Raw genomic sequence first — 17,510 nt, 5'->3', positions numbered from 1 at the left:
CAGGTCAAGCAGAAGCTGAGCCATTGTACCTTCCTTTAGACATGGCTCAGGACAGTGCAAGCCCCGAGGTGCTAATTACAGAGCTCTCCATCATGTAGCACACATGCCTCTGGTGGGAAGGATGTGGAAATGACCTGGAGGGAGGTGGCATTTGGTGACCCTGCTGAGAAGGGTCTATGACTGTGCAGGTAAAGCAGTTAGGAAAGCTGTCTGTCAGCAGCAGCCCAGGATGTGCTCTCTGATGGGAATGGTGGGATGTGCCTTTCCCCTTGTGCTCTCTGTAGTGGGAAGCTGCAAGGAGTGTAGCTAAGCAGGACGGTGGCTGGGACATGTCCCTTTGTGCCACCTGTGGGAAGGGCCAAGTCCCTAAGCCCAGAAGAGTATGTGTCTTGCCCTGCACTGCTGCCAGGGCAGGGATTGGCCTCTCCTCCAGCCCTTGGCTCTGCCCCAGGGGCTTTTTGAGTCCCACTTGCTGTCAGTGTGTGAGGCTCAAGCAGAAGCAGTGGCACACTCTGACCTGCTGCCATCCACCTCTGCCCCACAGGACCATGAGAAGCAGTACGTGGGCTTTGCCACTCTGCCCAACCAGGTCCACCGGAAATCCGTGAAGAAGGGTTTTGACTTCACCCTGATGGTTGCAGGTGAGACTGCCCGTGGATGGAGGTCCTGGGCCACATGGTGGGTATGTGAAGGGAACCAGCTCTCCTCACTTCCCTTAGGTGCTCCCAAAGCACCTGGATCCTCCCCTCACTCTGTTCTGGTCCTTGTCTCAGGCCTTGCTTTGCTCCCCAGCCTGTGGCAGTTCCCCCAGGAGGAGCAGAGCCCTCCTGACCCCTCACAGCCCTCTCCAGCAAGCTTTTCCTCCAACTGCTCTGGGTGATGAAGGCAGGGTCGAACAGAGACTGAGGGAAAGGAAGTAGAGGGAGAACGGGGGAGCTGGGAGATCATATTTGTACGAGGATTGAGACATTTTGCAGGAAAAGTCTTTCCACTGCTGGAAAAATGTAGTGCCAATGAACAGCTCCTGACAGCTCGTCTCTCTCGCTTCCTCTGGCTCAGGATTCAAAGCCTTGTTCAAAGTTTCATTTGTAAGTCAATTAGTGGGTCATGTTGCTTGCTTTTTTCTCCTCCCCTTTGTGCTGTCACTTAGGAGAGTCTGGTCTGGGCAAATCCACGCTGGTGAATAGCCTGTTCCTGACAGACCTCTACAAAGACAGAAAGCTCCTCAATGCAGAGGGTAAGTTGGGGGCAAAGCAGGGTGAATGGGACTGTCCTAAGAACGAGCACTTTGGTTCCTTGCTTCAGTAGCAACTACAAGCTTGACTGGATCCCAGCCCTGTGGTTTGTGGCTCTGCTCTCCTTTGTGTCTTCTAAGGCACTAGAATCAAGAAAAATGGTTTGGCCGTAGGGCTCTTCTGTCCTTTGAAGGGAAGATGAGGCTGCAGAGCAGCAGTAGCCCTTTGGGATGAGATATTGAGATTTGTCTTTTGTTCTTGGATGCTGGAGTATAGTAAGTAAGGATTCCCCTTCCCCAGTGACTGGACAAAATGTTCAGAACAACTGGGCTACAGGCACTTCAGAGGTTTGTGTATCTTCTTGGAGTCTCTCTGCCTGCTGCTGGCCTCCTGCAGTACAACCCCTTTGAGGCTCCTTATAGCATGATCTGGGCTTTTTGAAACCTGTGTTACTCTCTGTGTTCAGTGATAAGAGGGAGCTGGTTTGTCATGGGTGCAGTGGGGACCCCAGCATTACAGCCTGGCTTTAACTCATGTGCTCCTGTTCAAAGAGAGGATCAACCAGACAGTGGAGATCATCAAGCACACGGTGGACATTGAGGAGAAGGGTGTCAAGCTGAAGCTGACCATAGTGGACACACCAGGCTTTGGAGATGCTGTTAACAACACTGAGTGGTGAGCACGGCACTGCTGCCTTCCTTTTTGTCTTTTACCTCACAGTCATTAGGAGACAGGAGACGCTACTGATGATTTTGTTTTGATTGAACAGCTGGAAGCCCATCACTGACTACATTGACCAGCAGTTTGAACAGTATTTCCGTGATGAGAGTGGCCTGAACCGGAAGAACATCCAGGACAACCGAGTGCATTGCTGCCTTTACTTCATCTCTCCCTTTGGGCATGGGTGAGAGCCCACACTGCAGGCCTGGGGTGTGACTCAGTCCAGAGGGAAGACCCTTGTGCCCCAGGATTGCCCTGCAGCAGCTTGTACACTGCCAGGGCTGTTGGCACAGGAGAGGAGCTGTCTGGATGTGCTCCCTCTGCTAAGCATCACAGCATTCTCTTCTCTGTCACTGGCAGGACAGACTCCCTGTGAATAGGCAGAGCAGATCTCCCTCAGGTCTTACAACGTGATTTGAAAATCAGGAGAAATAATGCCATGCAGACTTGGATGTTCCTATCTAGCTAAGCCGGACTGATGTGTAGGAAATGGAGTTTTAAGCTGCCTTCAGTCCCTGCCCCTCGCTGGCTCATGTGTCAGCCTGGCCTGGAGCAGCTGAAGGGGCTGTGTTGGTTGCCTGTGGTACAGGACAGCTGGAGGGAGACCCCAGGCTGTGGCCTGGGCAGTATTTGGCCTGCAAGGAAGCAAATACCAAGCCTGTGTCTGTATGAGACAGCAGCTAAAATTGGAGACAGCTTTCCTGAAGGTACAGCCCTAGCTGAGGGCTGTCCCAGTGGTCCTGCAGAGGCTCTTGTGACAGTCCTTTCCCTTTTCCCTTTGTGCTGGGTGTGTGGAGAGGCTGGAGGAGGAGCTGCCCAGTGTGTCTTTGCTAACCGTGTCCCTCATCCCTGCTGCAGGCTGAGGCCTGTGGATGTTGAGTTCATGAAGGCTCTGCATGAGAAGGTCAACATTGTGCCCCTGATTGCCAAAGCCGACTGCCTGATCCCCTCCGAGATCCGGAAGCTAAAAGAGAGGGTGAGATGCTCTTTCTGTACAGTTATACCTTAAGTGGCAGGGATGAGCTGAGAAGGGAGGGGAGATAGATATGTGTGTTTATGTGTCTATACAGTGTGTTTATGTGTGTGTGTGTGTATATATATATACACATACACATACACAGTATCTGCACATACAGCTGCAGCTGTGCTCTGCTGTGAGAAGGGAAATCAGCAGAGAGGCTGACTGTAGAAGAAACATCAAATCCTTTTGCCATCTGTAGGCTATAGCAAACCATGGTAGCATAAACAGAATAAACCCAGCATTTCTTTGCTCAATTTCTTTGTTCAATTTCAGTATTGTTCAGTTTTACATCCTTTTGGTTTTGTCTTGCATGGACACAGATCCGGGAAGAGATCGACAAATTTGGCATTAAAGTGTACCAGTTTCCTGAGTGTGACTCTGATGAAGATGAGGAGTTCAAGCAGCAAGACAGAGAGCTGAAGGTAAGGAATCTGCTCAGCAGGGTCTGGGGAATCAGGCTCATGGGTGTGTGGGTCAGCCAGAAGGAACCACAGCTGCCCTGCTTGTGCTGGAGGCCTGTGCTAGTGCTGCCCAGGGAACAGCCTTGGCTCATGTGGTGGATGGCCTGGAGAAGGTGCTGATGTCCTTGCTGGTAGCATAAAGTCAAGTGTGGCATGAACCCACAGCCCTTCTGTTCTCCTTCCAGGCAGTGTCAGTCTTTCCTCCATCTGCCCCAGCCTGTGTGTTTAAGATGAAAGCTGGGTTGTACAACAGTTCTGAGCACCTGTTTCTGGGTGATGCCATCAGCAAGGAGGAGAGATTTGTGAGTGATTAGGCACTACTGTGGCACATTAGTTGCACTGGGGGACACAGCATGATCATACAGGCATACCTGGAGGCCTCAGCAGCCCAGTCTTCACTGCCTCCCAAGCCTGTGTGTGCATGCAGCACAGCCTTGTTTCTCCTGTCAGAGAGGCACAATGGGCTTTGACTCCCTTCTGAGCAGAGAGGAGCACAGCCTGTACATTGCTGCTCTTGGTGTACATTGTCCCACTTGCTTGGTGACCCAGCCTCTTTGCTCTGGCTTCCTTGTAGAGCTTCCCCTTAAAGAAGGGATGCAGGCACCTGCAGAGACACAGCTTCCCTCAGGAAACCTGAGGTCAGGCTGGGAACTAGGCTGCCTGTAGATTCCCAGTGCTTTAGGCTTTTCTCTGCCACTGGGTTGTGGCACCCTGCTCTGTGGCACATGTGGATGTCCCTGTGCCTCTCCTACCAGCACGTTCCTCCTGCTGTTCTGCTGTGGCAGAGCTTGGCCCTGGTGCAGGGGTCCCTGTGCAGCTCGGGGTGAGCCGGGCTCAGCGGTGCTCTCGTTCCAGGAGAGTGCTCCCTTTGCCGTCATCGGCAGTAACACGGTGGTGGAGGCCAAAGGCCAGCGCGTCCGTGGACGGCTCTACCCCTGGGGCATTGTGGAAGGTAAGCATGGAGCCTGGGACCACTGGGAGGAGGGGCAGGCAGGGATGGGGCAAGGACAGACAGGCATTTCCAACAGGGATGGCAGGGGAGAGCTGGGACTGCCACCTTTGGCACATGGCAGGGGACAAGGTAATGGTACAGACTGAGGCACTGGGACTGGCTCAGGAGGTCTGTGTTAGTGGGAGTATATCCATCACCTTCCCATTGCAGATGAGGAAGAGAGGCTCCAGTGTGAATGGATGAATGCCTGAGCTTTAATGTGCACTAGGACATGGCTTATTAAGCAGGGCAGGCTGGGCATTGCCCGTTTATTTTCTGGGGAGAAGCTGTTGCCCTCAGCCAAACAATCATAAACCCTCATGTACTCCCTCCTCTGCTGCTGCTCCTGTAAGTGCTGGAATTGGTGGGCTGGAGGCTGTGCTGATGCACAATATTGGTTTCCAACTTTCTTCCTTTCTAAAGGGAGAAATTTCATAAAGCCCTTAGGCAGAATAACCCTGGAATGGCTTTTGCTGCTGTTGCTGATTTGTCCTTGCTGGTTTGTTGCTTTAAGACCTTGCAGCTTTAGATCCCAAAAGCTTGTGTTTGCACTCATGGGCTGATGCTGGCTGCTTGTGCTGGCCAGCTGTTGGCTCTGCTCCCTCAGTGGTTCCAGAGGGGGCTGTGTCTGTTGGGATGCTGGCATTTGGCAGTAGGATCAACTCTGTGAACCCCTGTGCCTGATACAGCTGGTTTTCCCCAGCCCTGCAGAGAGGCAAAAAGGAGATCATCACGGCAGCACAGTGCTTCCCACAGCTCTGTCTGGAGCCAGGCTCCCCATGGCAGCAGCAGCAGCTCTTTCAGCTCTCCATTGCCTGCTCTTGGCTTTGCCCCTCAGGGGCTGATTTTGTCTACAGGGGCCTTTTGATAAGTCCTAATTTCTGATGAGACAAGCAATTTACCTCCAGCACCAGCTGTGCTCACTGTGGTTATAACATCCCATGTACATGGCATCCTCTCTCAGGGCTCTGCTCTATGTGCCTAATTAATGCTTTTACACTGAAAAAGTCCTGGGAACAGAGTGCCTTCAGCAGCCTGGCCTCAGTCTTGAGAAGTGCAGAGCACCAGTGAGGCCTGTGCCAGGGCAGTGTTTGGGGATGATGAGGAAGAAGCCCTGGGGTGGGGTTTTAGTCCAGTCTGCATGTCCAAGAGCTGAGAAGGGGCTCCCTGGGGAGGCCTGGTGAGGTGTGATATCCAAGCACTGTCCCATTGTTGCTTCCACAGTGGAAAACCAGGCACACTGCGACTTCGTGAAGCTGCGGAACATGCTGATCCGGACACACATGCATGACCTGAAGGACGTCACTTGTGATGTCCACTACGAGAACTATCGAGCTCAGTGCATCCAGCAAATGACCAGGTGGGTCCCCACCTCTGGTGGGAGGGGTCTGACACCCTCTGTGGAGCTGGGCTTGCTCTCACAACAGCTCATTGCTCAGGAGGCTGTGGATCTGCTCGGGACTTGCTGGGCTGCAGCCTCCAGGACTGGCACTGAGAACTAAAATAGCAAATCCAAGCATGTTTCCCACAGCCTGAACACAAGGCAGGAATGCTTCTGAGAATCCACATTCCTGTCTCAGGATTCTCCATGCAGATATAGAGAAATAGGCCTGGAGATTGTTTTGAAGAGCTGTTTCTAGCAGTGGATGAAATACATCTAGCCTAATAAAATGGGATAAACCCTCTCTCTAGTGAATGATAGCTGTGTGCATTGCTGAACAGGAATGCATTCTGTGGTCTGCAGTTACATCTAAATAATAACACAACCCTTGGGATGCTGCTGTTTCAATGGGGCCCAGGCATTCAGTAAGACAACACATCTCCAAAGATTGCTTTGCATTGTCTTCCCTTTGCATTTGATGCTCTGTGGTTTTAGTCAGAATGATCAGAAAACAGAAGAGAGAACACTCACAGGCTTCTCATTTGAGACATCTATTTTTCCTTCTCCCTTCCATGACTGATATACTGGTGAAAAAATTTGGGTTTAAGTAGGTCTTGGCTCTCTGTTGTGAACCATTCCCTTTACTTCCTGCCAGCCCTGGCTGGGTAGCTCTGTGCTGCCACGTTGCAGAGCAGAATGGCTGTGCTTCAGCAAGGAGCAGTCCTGCCTGTGTGCCGACGTGCAGGTTGGCACATTCTCCTGACACACAGTGTATCCCAGTACTTTTGCATAGCAGACAAGCCTGTTTTTTTCAGCAGCAAGTATATGGAGTCCCAAAATAACTATGTTAAATGCTAGAGCTGGGTGAGCAGTGTCACAGCTGCTATTTAGGTAGGCTGTGTGTCTATTAAAAGAAGAGCAGAGTGAAAAAGTGGTTGCTATGCCTAGAGAGAGCTTCAGTTTGGTACCGTTTCTCACGCCATGATTAGTTCCTTGCCAGTGAACAAGTTTCATAAAACCAGCACAGGGCAATTTCTGGAGACTCGTTTTGGTAGGAGAGCCTGAGCTCCAGTGCTGGAACTGTCTCAATAATGAGCCAATGGCGACTCCAAGTGGTGAACACATGCAAGTGGCATGTTGAAGTTCCAATTTCAGCTCAGACCTCTTAGGCTACTGCCACTCCCTCTTCATGTAATGACAGCTCCTCTCTTTTGAAAGAAAATCACCTCCTTCCTGTGTCCCCTACCTGCAGTCATGGGCACCCCAGCCCTCAGAGCAATGCTGCTGTGCTGTGCCTGTCCCATGCCTCCCATCCATGTGCATGCCACAGCTGTAGACTGGATTGCCCTACGGCCCCTCCACTTGGTTGGGTGTGTAATGCTGCATTGCTGGTGGCTCTGCCATGGGGAGTGACAGTCAGTGTGTGGTGACACCAAAGCCAGTCATCCTGAACCATGAGTGACTGCTCTTACTCCCTCTCTCCATCTCTCTAGCAAGCTGACTCAGGACAACAGGATAGAAAGCCCCATTCCTATCCTGCCTCTCCCAACACCAGACACTGAGACAGAGAAGCTGATTAAGATGAAGGATGAGGAGGTGAGTACCATTTCTGCCTGGTTGTTGGAGCTGAATTACCAGGAGTTTCTCCAGGGTTGCCCTGTAGAGGCAGTCCTGAGGCTTCCCCCTCCTGTGTCCCCCTGTAGGCTCCTGGGGTGGAGGACAGGGTGTGAAAGCTGTGACTTCCTCCCTCATGGAAACATAGCTCCATTCCACCCCAGACACAGGTGCCTCTGTCCTCAGGCAGGAGATAATACCCCCTGAGGTTATTAAGCTCCAAGGGGCTGCCACAGTGTGGATCTACTGGTCCCTTTCTGACTCTCTCTTCTGTTTCCTGCAGTTACGGCGGATGCAAGAGATGCTGCAGAAGATGCAGCAGCAGATGCAGGATCAGTGAGAGGCAGGTACCCTGAGGGCAGAGGGGATCCCCCAGTGACCATCTGAGACCTGGCAAGAGCTGTGAACGTTTAGAAAAGGTTACCTATTGTATAGAGACTCGTGGGCAAGAGCTGCACCCGCACCCTCTAATTTATTAGCAGCAGTGCTGGCTTTTCGACCAGCTGGATTGTGGAGGAGGCTGTTCACTTAACAGTTTACTGATGTGTATTTCTTTTTAAATAATAATTCTTTCATTTCTTTTTTTTCTCTCTTTTTTTTTTTTTTTTTAAGAAACTAGCCTGGGACATCTCTAAGGTATCCTAAAAAAATAAGAAAAAGATCCTCCTTTCCTATGTACTAATCTCTTGTTTGGAAATGCTCTGGTATTTAAAGTCCTGGTTCCTCTGGTGTACAAACTTATAGAGTATCTCTGTCAATGCACGTAAGTGTTTACTCCCAACTGAGGTGCTGTGCCCCTGTCCCTGTCCCCCTTGTCTGGGGCCAGCACAAGCATTGTAAAGGCAGCCATACCCTCCTGTGAGTTTGACCTGCGCTACTTGGGCTTCTCAGCCTGGGGACAGTGCTGGCCCAGAGAACTGGGGCTGGGAGTTTCTTTGTGCACTGACCTGCTCAGGTGCCTGGTACCCTGTCCAGGTTTTTATGGTTTTTTTTGTTCAGTTGGTTGGTTTTGTTCTTCCTATTAAGAAAACTCCAGGATATTTGCACTGAGCAGCAAGAGACTGAGTGCCTCAAGGCTGGTTAGAAGAAAACTGTTCCCAGTTACATCTTTCTGGCAGAGAGGTTGTGTTGTTGGCTATTGCTTGCAAGGAGGTGATGGGAGTGAGCACCTTCTCTGCCATGGTTTCCTCTCAGAGCAGGCTGGAGGCAGTGGTAGAGGAACCCTAAGGCCCTGCAGTAGCTGGGTGAGGGTGTTTCATTGGTTTAGCTCTGGTCATCAGCTGCAGTGTGTCTTCAGTGTCTGCTCTGAAAAGCACTGTGGCATCCAGAGCACTTGGCCAAGACTGCTTTGGATGGGGTAGAAACCCTAGGGCAGGAATCCAACCCCAAATGCAGACCCATCCTCTACCCCCAGTCTTTGTAGTCCCAGCATATTGCTGGCTCTGAACTTCTCCTGGGGAAAGGGCCAGTTTTTATAGGCTTGTATCTGAGATCTGCAGGCAGTCTGTGTGGGCAGGAGTTGGGTCAGCCTGGCAGGTGCAGGACTATCATTGAGTGAGGCTGAGCACAGCCCAGCAGGCTTGGCTCTTACTCCTCTGCATTTCCCTCAGGCACTCATCCCTTCTCCCCCTCCTTATTTCCTGGCTCTTCCTGCCCTAGTGCTGGGAAGGCTGGTGGGTCTGCTGGGCAGAGATAAAAGCACTCTTTGGGCAGCAGCTCCTGTTCTGTTCTTGCTTCCTGCAGTATTTTTAACTTGAGTCCAGCCAGAGCAGAGCCCTGCAGTGTGATGTGCCGGGCAGGGCTCGCCAGCAACACTGCCACACTCACAGGAGTCAGGGCTGCTAGAGGGAGAGACACTTGGCTCTTCCCTCTGCCTCCAGGGAGTGCAGCCATGGGCTGGGCCCTTCTGCTCCTTGGCTGACTCCTCTGTCCCCTTTCCCCTTTTGTATCTGCTTCTCCATCTCTGGCTCTCCCCAGTAGATCTCCCTGGGTACGAAGCACAGTGTTGGCCAGGAATAGCCAAGCCCCTACATTCTGTTACTGGGCACTGCATTTGTCTGATTCCTCCCATGGTCTTTAGAGTCCCAGTCAGGGTTTGTCCAGGTGGTGAGTAGGTTGGCTGGTTCCAGTTATTCACTGTACAGAGCCTCTCCTTAGCCAGAGCATGGGCTGTAGGGGCAGGGGAGAGACCCTGGCACCACGTGGAAGGACAAAGTAAGGATGGAAGGCCTTTGACAGAACTGTGCAAGCTGGGCAAGAGCAGTGTTCAACAACATTTGGGTTGGTTTTTTTTTGTTTTTTTTTTTTCATGCTCCCTGTTTTGGGCTCATGAGTGGCAGTGCCATCCTAGGAGAGCAAGGAGAGCAGAAGGATTCAGCTTGACTTCAGTAACATGAAGGACCAAAGCACCTGAGAGGAAGTATAACCTTTCTTTGCATGATGTGCTTACTTGAGCAGTGGAGTAGCCTGAAACAGGACCTTCTTCCAGGTTTTCCAAAAGGATGGACAGCTGAGTTCTTGGCTTTGTCTGTGCTAGCATAAAAGGAAACCTCTTGAAGTACCTGTCCCCTCTTTTCTTACACTAATCTTGGTGAGGAGGATGTTGTGTTCCAAATGAGCCCTGTCCACCTGGAGATTTTCCTCTTTCAAACAGATTCATTCCTAAAAGATAAAGGAGACCTTTTCCCTTTAGCATGGACATAGAGCAGCTGTCATCTTTCATGCTGGGCTGTGCACAGAGGTGCTGTGTACTGGTGAAAGCACAGGGTACACTGGTCACAGGCAGGCAGGGTTGCTGAGGGTGGATCTGTCCATCCCTCCAGGTGGGGAAGTCTCCATCAGCTCAGTGCATATGCCTCCTACATCAAGTCAACAGTCACAAACCTGTCCTCTACAGAGAGCTGAAGCTACTAGCTGGCAAAGATGGTTCAAGTTGCATTTAGGAAAAAACACACAGGAGTGAGGCACCAGAGATGGCTTCTACAGAGGGGTGGTGGTACCACTGAAATCGCGTCTCTGTGTAGGAGGTTCCCTGCCCTGAGTGCCAGAATTTAGGGACTGCTTGGAAAGGGATTAGAGACTGATTCTTGGGGACATCAGGGGTTCAGATTCTGGCCTGGAAGGTGGAATCTGTGTATTAAAGGAGTGTGTTGTACTGTGGCATCAGTTCTCACAGTAAGTGGAGAAGAGACTCCTGAACACAGGGAGCTTGGCCATGTGGCTCTGGCAGTGAGAAGTGTGGATAGGAAAGTAAATTACCACCTCCCCTCATGCAACCCTCCACAGCCTCACATCTGATCCCTACACCCCCTGGCACATTCCCATGCCTCTGCCAAGCTTTGCCCTGCTGAGTGAGTGGCTGCAGGGATGATGTCCCACTCCACAGCTATCCCAGGCTGCAGCTGGGGCTGTTGGTACATCTTGGCCCCTGTGCCTGACAGGATGGATCCATGGCATGAACTCCTTGTGTGCTGCTGCTGTGCTGGTCCTGCCTGTGCAGTCCTTGCTGCCTCCTTGCATGCCTCCCCTCAAAGGAGGGGCTCCCACTCCTTGTGCTCTGCCATGGCATTCCCTGCTCTTCCTCACAAACTCTGCTGTGCTTTAATGCTGGCTTGCTCCTGCCATGCACCTTCCTCACCCCCTGCTCCATTCCTAGGCTCTATGTTTCCTGTCCATCTGTTGGGTTATTATAATTATATTTTTTTGTAAATTTCTGTTTGAACATTTTGTCATTGTGAACAAAGAAAACAAAACCTTTTAAACATATCCATTTTATTAAATGATTATTGTTATTAATATTAATGTTTACTACCTGAATTGATCAGTGAAATAAATACATTCAAAAATCCAGCCTCTTTCTGTTTAATTTTCATCTCACTTCAGCAACATTGGTGATACATTATGGGCAGGAGAGAGCAAAACTGACCCTATTTCTCCTTTTATCTAATTCAGTCAGAGCAGGTTTCAGGCAGGCTTCCTGCATGGGATTTCTGGCCTGTTTATTCCGGAAGCTAGCAAGATGATCTTGAAGGTTCTTCTATATTCAAGCTTCCCTTAGGAGTGGTGTCTAAATCATCAGTGGTCAGCTGGGCAAGATCCAGTCCCAGGAAATCCAGTTTGTAAGTAGCCAGGAGAGCATTGCCAAGTCCATGCTGCATGCAGAGTCACCATGGGTCTGACTCTAGATCAGCTCCATGCCACACCTGGCCTGAACAGCTGCCCTGTGAATAAACATAGCACCAAACACGAGATGAGGTAAGTTTGCTGAACAAACTTACCCTACAGTAGTCAAGCTGCTCCCAAGTGGAAAACAGGCCTTGCAGGGTTAGTTTGTTAGCCTAAGATTTCTTTCCCACTCTGCCTGCCCACCACAGTGAAACATCTGGAATTATCTGCTCCAATTTTGTAGAAATTTAAAGTTTAATTGTTTTCTTTAGAGCATAAAAAATTTCCCTTGGTTAGGGCCACATTCTGCCATTTCTTGCACCCTCAATTCTCTTAACATGAGAATATGCAGAGCATTCATCATTTCTGCTCTCTAGGATGTCCACAGTACAATGTAACAGAGTTGAGTTCAATGGGGTAACAGTTTCACAAGGTGATTCTGGTGGCCTTAGGCTAAGGAATGCAGTGTATGCCTGGTCAGGCTGATGGCAGAGAAATGTCTGTGAAGCTGCCATGGCCATGAGAAGATGTGATTCTGCCTGAATGTCGATTTGACCCTTGGACTTACCTGCTGATGTATTCGTGTAATGCAGCTTCTGAATAAAGCATGTGGCCAGTCTTTCTTAGCAGCTGCACTTGCCAAGGCTCACTTGGCAGCCTGAAGAGCAGTTCCTCAGAGCACTGTCTTTCCCAGTCTCTTGGCTTTCCTGTGAATCCAGCTAGTTTTGTTTTGATGTAGGCATTGAAATGCCAAGAGTTATATTTTACCCCATACCAATCATGAGAGGATGCAAATGTCTGAAAAACCTTTCTCTGGAAAGGTGGATGGACTGGAAGACCATGTCTATCTGTGGATATTTCACTAATAAGTAGTAGATTTGTGTCACTGCTTCAAGGGAAACCTGAGGGTCAGCACCCAGAAAGTGCTAGGTGTCACCAGTCTGCCAAGTTTTCCTGGTGAGATGGGAAACCAAAGGTCACAGTGCTCAGGGAGTAGGGTACAAACCAGTAACATCACCTTCCAGTCTGAAGTGCATTTTGAGTTACTGTGCCATTGAGACTTTGTAACCTTTCTGTTGGGCTGAGCCTGTGGGCCCAGAATCACAGTTAGCAGTACTGGCAGCATCTCTCCCAGCAAATGTGTTCTTGTGAGCACTGGCAGCTCCTGTTTCTTGGAAGGCTTGCTCAATGAAGCCTCAGCTTCCGGTGGCAGGCAGCAGACTTGCAGGAAGGCCTCATGTGGGAGGTGTCCCTGGGATGAGCCTGACCCTTATCTTGGCAGCCAGCTGCAAGGGGATTATCCGGGAAGGCAGCTATGCACACACTCTTGCACTGGCTGGACTGCCTCCAGACCTTTCCCTTGTGTTGTAAAGCCAGCAAGAAAGCAAGGATTGAACTACTCTGGTAAGTCAACAATGCTATTTTCTACTCTTTTTTATTTTTAATTGATTGACAAGTAGAATTTGTAAAGCACAGAAAAATGGTGCCTTGTTGCAGATATGTGTAGTTGTTCTCCTGGAGAAGTTACAGAAGCTCCTGTTCAGTGGCATGAGACTGTAATATAAAAAAAGCTTGTTGACCATGTCTCCCAGCACAGGTTATTATTCAGCTGCTGGAGCAGTGTCTAGCATGAAAAACTCCACTGGCCTCCATCATCAGTGGTCAACACCCTTTCTGCAGCCAAAGACTGTTTATCACTTTTCTTCAAGGCTGGAAAGGCTATTTTTTACTCATGGTAGTAGTAAATTTATTTCTGAATCTCTTGCAATTTGCATAAACTAAGATCTGCTTACAGATGTAATCCAGAGCTATGATAAGGCATGAGAAATTTCATATTCTAGTTTTTGATTCCTTGACAGAAATTTTCTTGGCTACTCTGATAATGCACCTCCAGTAGTGCTGAAACACAAGAACACAAGCAGCTCTTGTACACTTCTGAGGACTAGTGAAAATATATTTGATGGCTGCAGCTAAGCCTTCCAGTAGCCATGTATTCATATCCCTCCTCAAATCCAGAGTTGGAAGACCATGAAAATTCCCTCTACTATAGTGAGAGACCAAGAATTTGCTCTCTTTTAACTCTGTTCTTTTCAGAGCTCTCATGTCTCCAGTGGAGGACACCAAATTCACCCAACTTTAGAAACATCCTCAGAACAAAACAACAAAAGACCTTGGCTGTGGTGTCAGTCCTAGAGTGCGAGGTGTCTGGTCTCCACCTCATCCAATCTCACCAGGAAAGTGTTTGCAGGTGAAAATGAACAGTGGAATTCTCTTGTCCCTCCTTGGCTTCCTCCCACTTGTGATACCCACGTGCCCTGTGCCCTGCAAGTGCACCACCAACATTACTGATTGCTCATCCAAAAACCTGACTGTAGAAAACCTGCCCACTGCTTTCCGTCCTTCGGCTGAAATCATCCACCTCGGTTCCAACAGGCTCACCTCTATTCCCAACGGGCTCTTTGACAGCCTGAGGAGCCTCCAGGTAGTCTACCTGCAGGGCAACCCTTGGGAATGCACCTGTGACATCCTCTACTTGCGCTCCTGGCTCCAGTGGCAGCAGAACCGCAGCCTGTACAGGGATGTGAGATGCAGCTCCCCGGAGCACCTGCGGGGCCGGATCGTCGCCTACCTGACAGAAGATGAGATCATCTCCACATGCCAGCACTGGTACTGCAGCCTGGCTCTCCTCTCTCAGATCTCTCTCTTCATCCTCCTTTTCCTTCAGGGTATCTTGGTTATCTTCATCATTGTCTACCTGCAGAAATTTCGGAGAATGACCGCTGAAGTCCGGAGCACCACCCGAGAACTAGACCATCAGGTAGACCCTTGTGTATCTTCTTCATAAACCCCTCCAACAATGATTAACATCCCAAGACAGAAGACTCTCCTCCCTTTGGGGGATGCTGTGCCAAAGTCCTGTAGTTTGTGATACCCAGAGGGGACAATTCAGTATAGCATCTAATCCTGACTACAGTCTGCAGCAGGACTTGAACTGATCAGACACTTGCTGTGTTCCTAAAGAATCAATCTCATGTTTTTTCAATGCTTTAAATTCTTTAGCATGATCTTGACTGCTTTCTGAGCTGGAAGTGGTTTGGTAGACTAAGGAAGTCATAAACTACAGCAACCAGAACTGACTCAAAAGCTCATAAGCTCATAGGGGCTTCAGTGCTCAATCCCTCCCCTCCTACAGTATTCCAGCTGTATTTCCTAGGATGCTTCTAGCTGTGCTGGATCAGGTGAGGACAGAGCAAACTGTTTGAGTACTGAGCTAGGACAATGGAGAAATAGTTTCCTTCTACTACCACAGACAGTATTAAGAGCTTTGGACTAGAGATTTAGTCTTCTCCTGCCTTAGTTTCCCAAGTATAAGGGAAAGGAAATATCTTCTTGCTTGATGCTTCTTTTCCAATGTTCTTTTGGGGGAGGGAGGACATATGTAGAAGCCCACACATTTTACCTTATCTGCATTCCTTTTAATCTACTTTAGTTTTAATACTGACTTAAATGAGTGAGACTGAGCCCCTGAATCTTTATGAGAAATTCTTCCTGAAGACAAGAATTGTTTGACTGTACCTGTATGGCATCTGGCACCTGGCATGAGAGATCTGTTCTTGAGAGATTCATACTGCAAACCCCACTGATGTGCCTACTGCTGTTTATGATGTCCCTTAATTATTTTTGAAATAAAGCAAAATTGAAATAAAATTATACATGATGATGATGATGCAAATGGCTTATTTTTCTATTCTGCACTGGGTATCTTGCATGCAGTTGTGCTCCCTGGAGTTCCTCACCCTCAGACTTTGTGCCAAGCAAAACAAATCCTGAGGGTAGGTGGGGAGGTTACTGGAGTGCATGGTAGGGTTAAACTCTGGCAGCTGCTGGCTTCTACCATGGGCCAGGAGAAACAGGGAGTTTCTTCTAAAGCCACCGCGTGGATGTTTATTTTGCAACGCAGCTGGAATGGAGAGGGCATTTGGCGGGGCCAGCAGGCTGTGGGTGACCAGCAGGAGAATGTCACTGCTGCAGCCCTTCAGCCCCCAAACCCGCGTCCCGGGGGCTCCATTCCCCACTCAGCTCACACACAAATGGGGCTCAGCCACGAGAAGAGCCCTTCGCCCGGGGGCTGCGGTGGCAGGGGACAGGGCAGGGTGGGACAGTGACCAAACAGGCCGGGGGGAAGGGGCACGGCACAGGCGGGGACAGTGGTGGGACACGGCACAGGCGGGGACACTGGTGGGACACGGCACAGGCGGGGACACTGGTGGGACACGGCACAGGCAGGGGACAGTGGTGGCACAGGCGACAGGCGGGGACAGTGCCCGGACCCCGCGGCGGCCGAGCGCCCCCTAGCGGCCCGCTGGGCGCTGCCCCAGGCCGCGGGCAGCCCGTGAGGCGGGAAGGAGCTGAAGGAGCCGGTGCGGGCACTTGGGGGCCGCCTGAGGGGGAAAAGGGAGTCCTGGGGATTCTCTGCCTCAGCTGCCTCAGCTCGGCTCAGCCCAGGGGGCCGCAGGTGCCGATGGGGCCGAGCGGGAGGATGGAGGGAGGCCTTGAGTCCCCTCAGGGCAGCGCGGGCGGGCCCAGGGCCGAGAGGGCCGTTCCCGGGCTGTGTGTGCCGGGGCCGGCCTGGCTGAGGTGAGCGACACTTGGGGGTCTCCTTCTGCCATCTCCCTGCCGTGCCCCGTGTCCCTCCAGCACTAACCCCTGTGGCAGTGCCCTGAGGGGTGTGCAGTGCCCTGAGGGGTGTGCAGTGCCCTGAGGGGTGGGCAGTGTCCTGAGGGGTGTGCAGTGCCCTGAGGGGTGTGCAGTGTCCTGGTGGGGTGTGCAGTGCCCTGGGGGGTGGGCAGTGCCCTGGTGGGGTGTGCAGTGCCCTGAGGGGTGTGCAGTGCCCTGGGGGGTGGGCAGTGTCCTGAGGGGTGGGCAGTGTCCTGGTGGGGTGTGCAGTGCCCTGAGGGGTGGGCAGTGTCCTGGTGGGGTGTGCAGTGTCCTGGCAGGGTGGGGCAGTGCCCTGGGGGGTGTGCAGTGCCCTGGCAGGGTGGGGCAGTGCCCTGAGGGGTGTGCAGTGTCCTGAGGGGTGTGCAGTGCCCTGAGGGGTGGGCAGTGTCCTGGTGGGGTGTGCAGTGTCCTGGCAGGGTGGGGCAGTGCCCTGGGGGGTGGGCAGTGCCCTGGCAGGGTGGGGCAGTGCCCTGAGGGGTGTGCAGTGCCCTGGGGAGTGTGCAGTGCCCTGGCAGGGTGGGGCAGTGCCCTGAGGGGTGTGCAGTGTCCTGGCAGGGTGGGGCAGTGTCCTGGTGGGGTGTGCAGTGCCCTGGGGGGTGTGCAGTGCCCTGGCAGGGTGGGGCAGTGCCCTGGGGGGTGTGCAGTGCCCTGAGGGGTGTGGCAGTAAGGCACCCAAGGAAATGGGGGCCCAGCTCAGATTTATTTTTTCTTCTGGGGATTGCACCATGCTGGACTTTACCCAGTGCACTTCTTGCACCAGTATCCCTGCAATATCATCATAACCATGACCTCCAAGGAGAGACACAGGTCCAACTGAGGAGCCTCCTCTGTGGAGGGGTCCAAGTTGGTGCTCCATGAGGCCCCCAATGCTCTCAAATATGATTTTTAAGTACTGCTGTATTTTTTAAAATATTTTTTACCCCAGAGGAACTAACTTTCCACAGGAATAGTAAGCCCATTTTCTGACTTGTTCCTCCCCTTTGTCCTTTTCTCCAGAATCAAGATGCAGCTGTGTAAGGAACTAGCACAAGCCACTATTGTCCCATCACCCCTTCCTCCTCATTCTATTATTCAATTTTACTGTTATTTTCATATTTTATGTGTGTTGTTGAAGTCCTTTTCCTTTACTAATACATGCAAAAGATGTACAAGACCCTTTGCTTGCCCAAGACTTTGCAGAGTGTCCTGGCATTACAGCATGACT

The 17,510-nt window shown here is 51.1% G+C and overlaps 2 protein-coding genes across 6 annotated transcripts in view; both read left to right on the top strand.

Moving 5' to 3' along the window:
* SEPTIN5 (septin 5) overlaps positions 1 to 8,027 on the top strand; it is a 39,470-nt gene extending 31,443 nt beyond the window's left edge. For all 5 annotated transcript variants that reach the window (XM_083874126.1, XM_083874128.1, XM_083874127.1 and 2 more), the window contains 10 exons: positions 545 to 641; positions 1,151 to 1,237; positions 1,787 to 1,910; positions 2,005 to 2,139; positions 2,814 to 2,931; positions 3,297 to 3,398; positions 4,293 to 4,389; positions 5,653 to 5,788; positions 7,303 to 7,405; positions 7,707 to 8,027. In XM_083874126.1, the coding sequence (XP_083730252.1) occupies positions 545 to 641; positions 1,151 to 1,237; positions 1,787 to 1,910; positions 2,005 to 2,139; positions 2,814 to 2,931; positions 3,297 to 3,398; positions 4,293 to 4,389; positions 5,653 to 5,788; positions 7,303 to 7,405; positions 7,707 to 7,763 (1,056 nt within the window). In that variant the 3' untranslated portion in view covers positions 7,764 to 8,027. The remainder of the gene's footprint in view (positions 1 to 544; positions 642 to 1,150; positions 1,238 to 1,786; positions 1,911 to 2,004; positions 2,140 to 2,813; positions 2,932 to 3,296; positions 3,399 to 4,292; positions 4,390 to 5,652; positions 5,789 to 7,302; positions 7,406 to 7,706) is intronic.
* A 5,668-nt stretch (positions 8,028 to 13,695) lies between these two features.
* GP1BB (glycoprotein Ib platelet subunit beta) lies at positions 13,696 to 15,273 on the top strand. Its single transcript, XM_083873626.1, has one exon. It carries the CDS (start codon positions 13,842 to 13,844, stop codon positions 14,430 to 14,432), a length of 591 nt encoding a protein of 196 aa, XP_083729752.1. The 5' UTR covers positions 13,696 to 13,841; the 3' UTR covers positions 14,433 to 15,273.
* The last annotated feature ends 2,237 nt before the right edge of the window (positions 15,274 to 17,510 follow it).

This window comes from Zosterops lateralis (genome assembly GCF_965231275.1).
Source record: "Zosterops lateralis genome assembly, chromosome: 17".
NCBI lineage: Eukaryota > Metazoa > Chordata > Aves > Passeriformes > Zosteropidae > Zosterops > Zosterops lateralis.
This window is presented reverse-complemented; position numbering and strand designations above follow the sequence as displayed.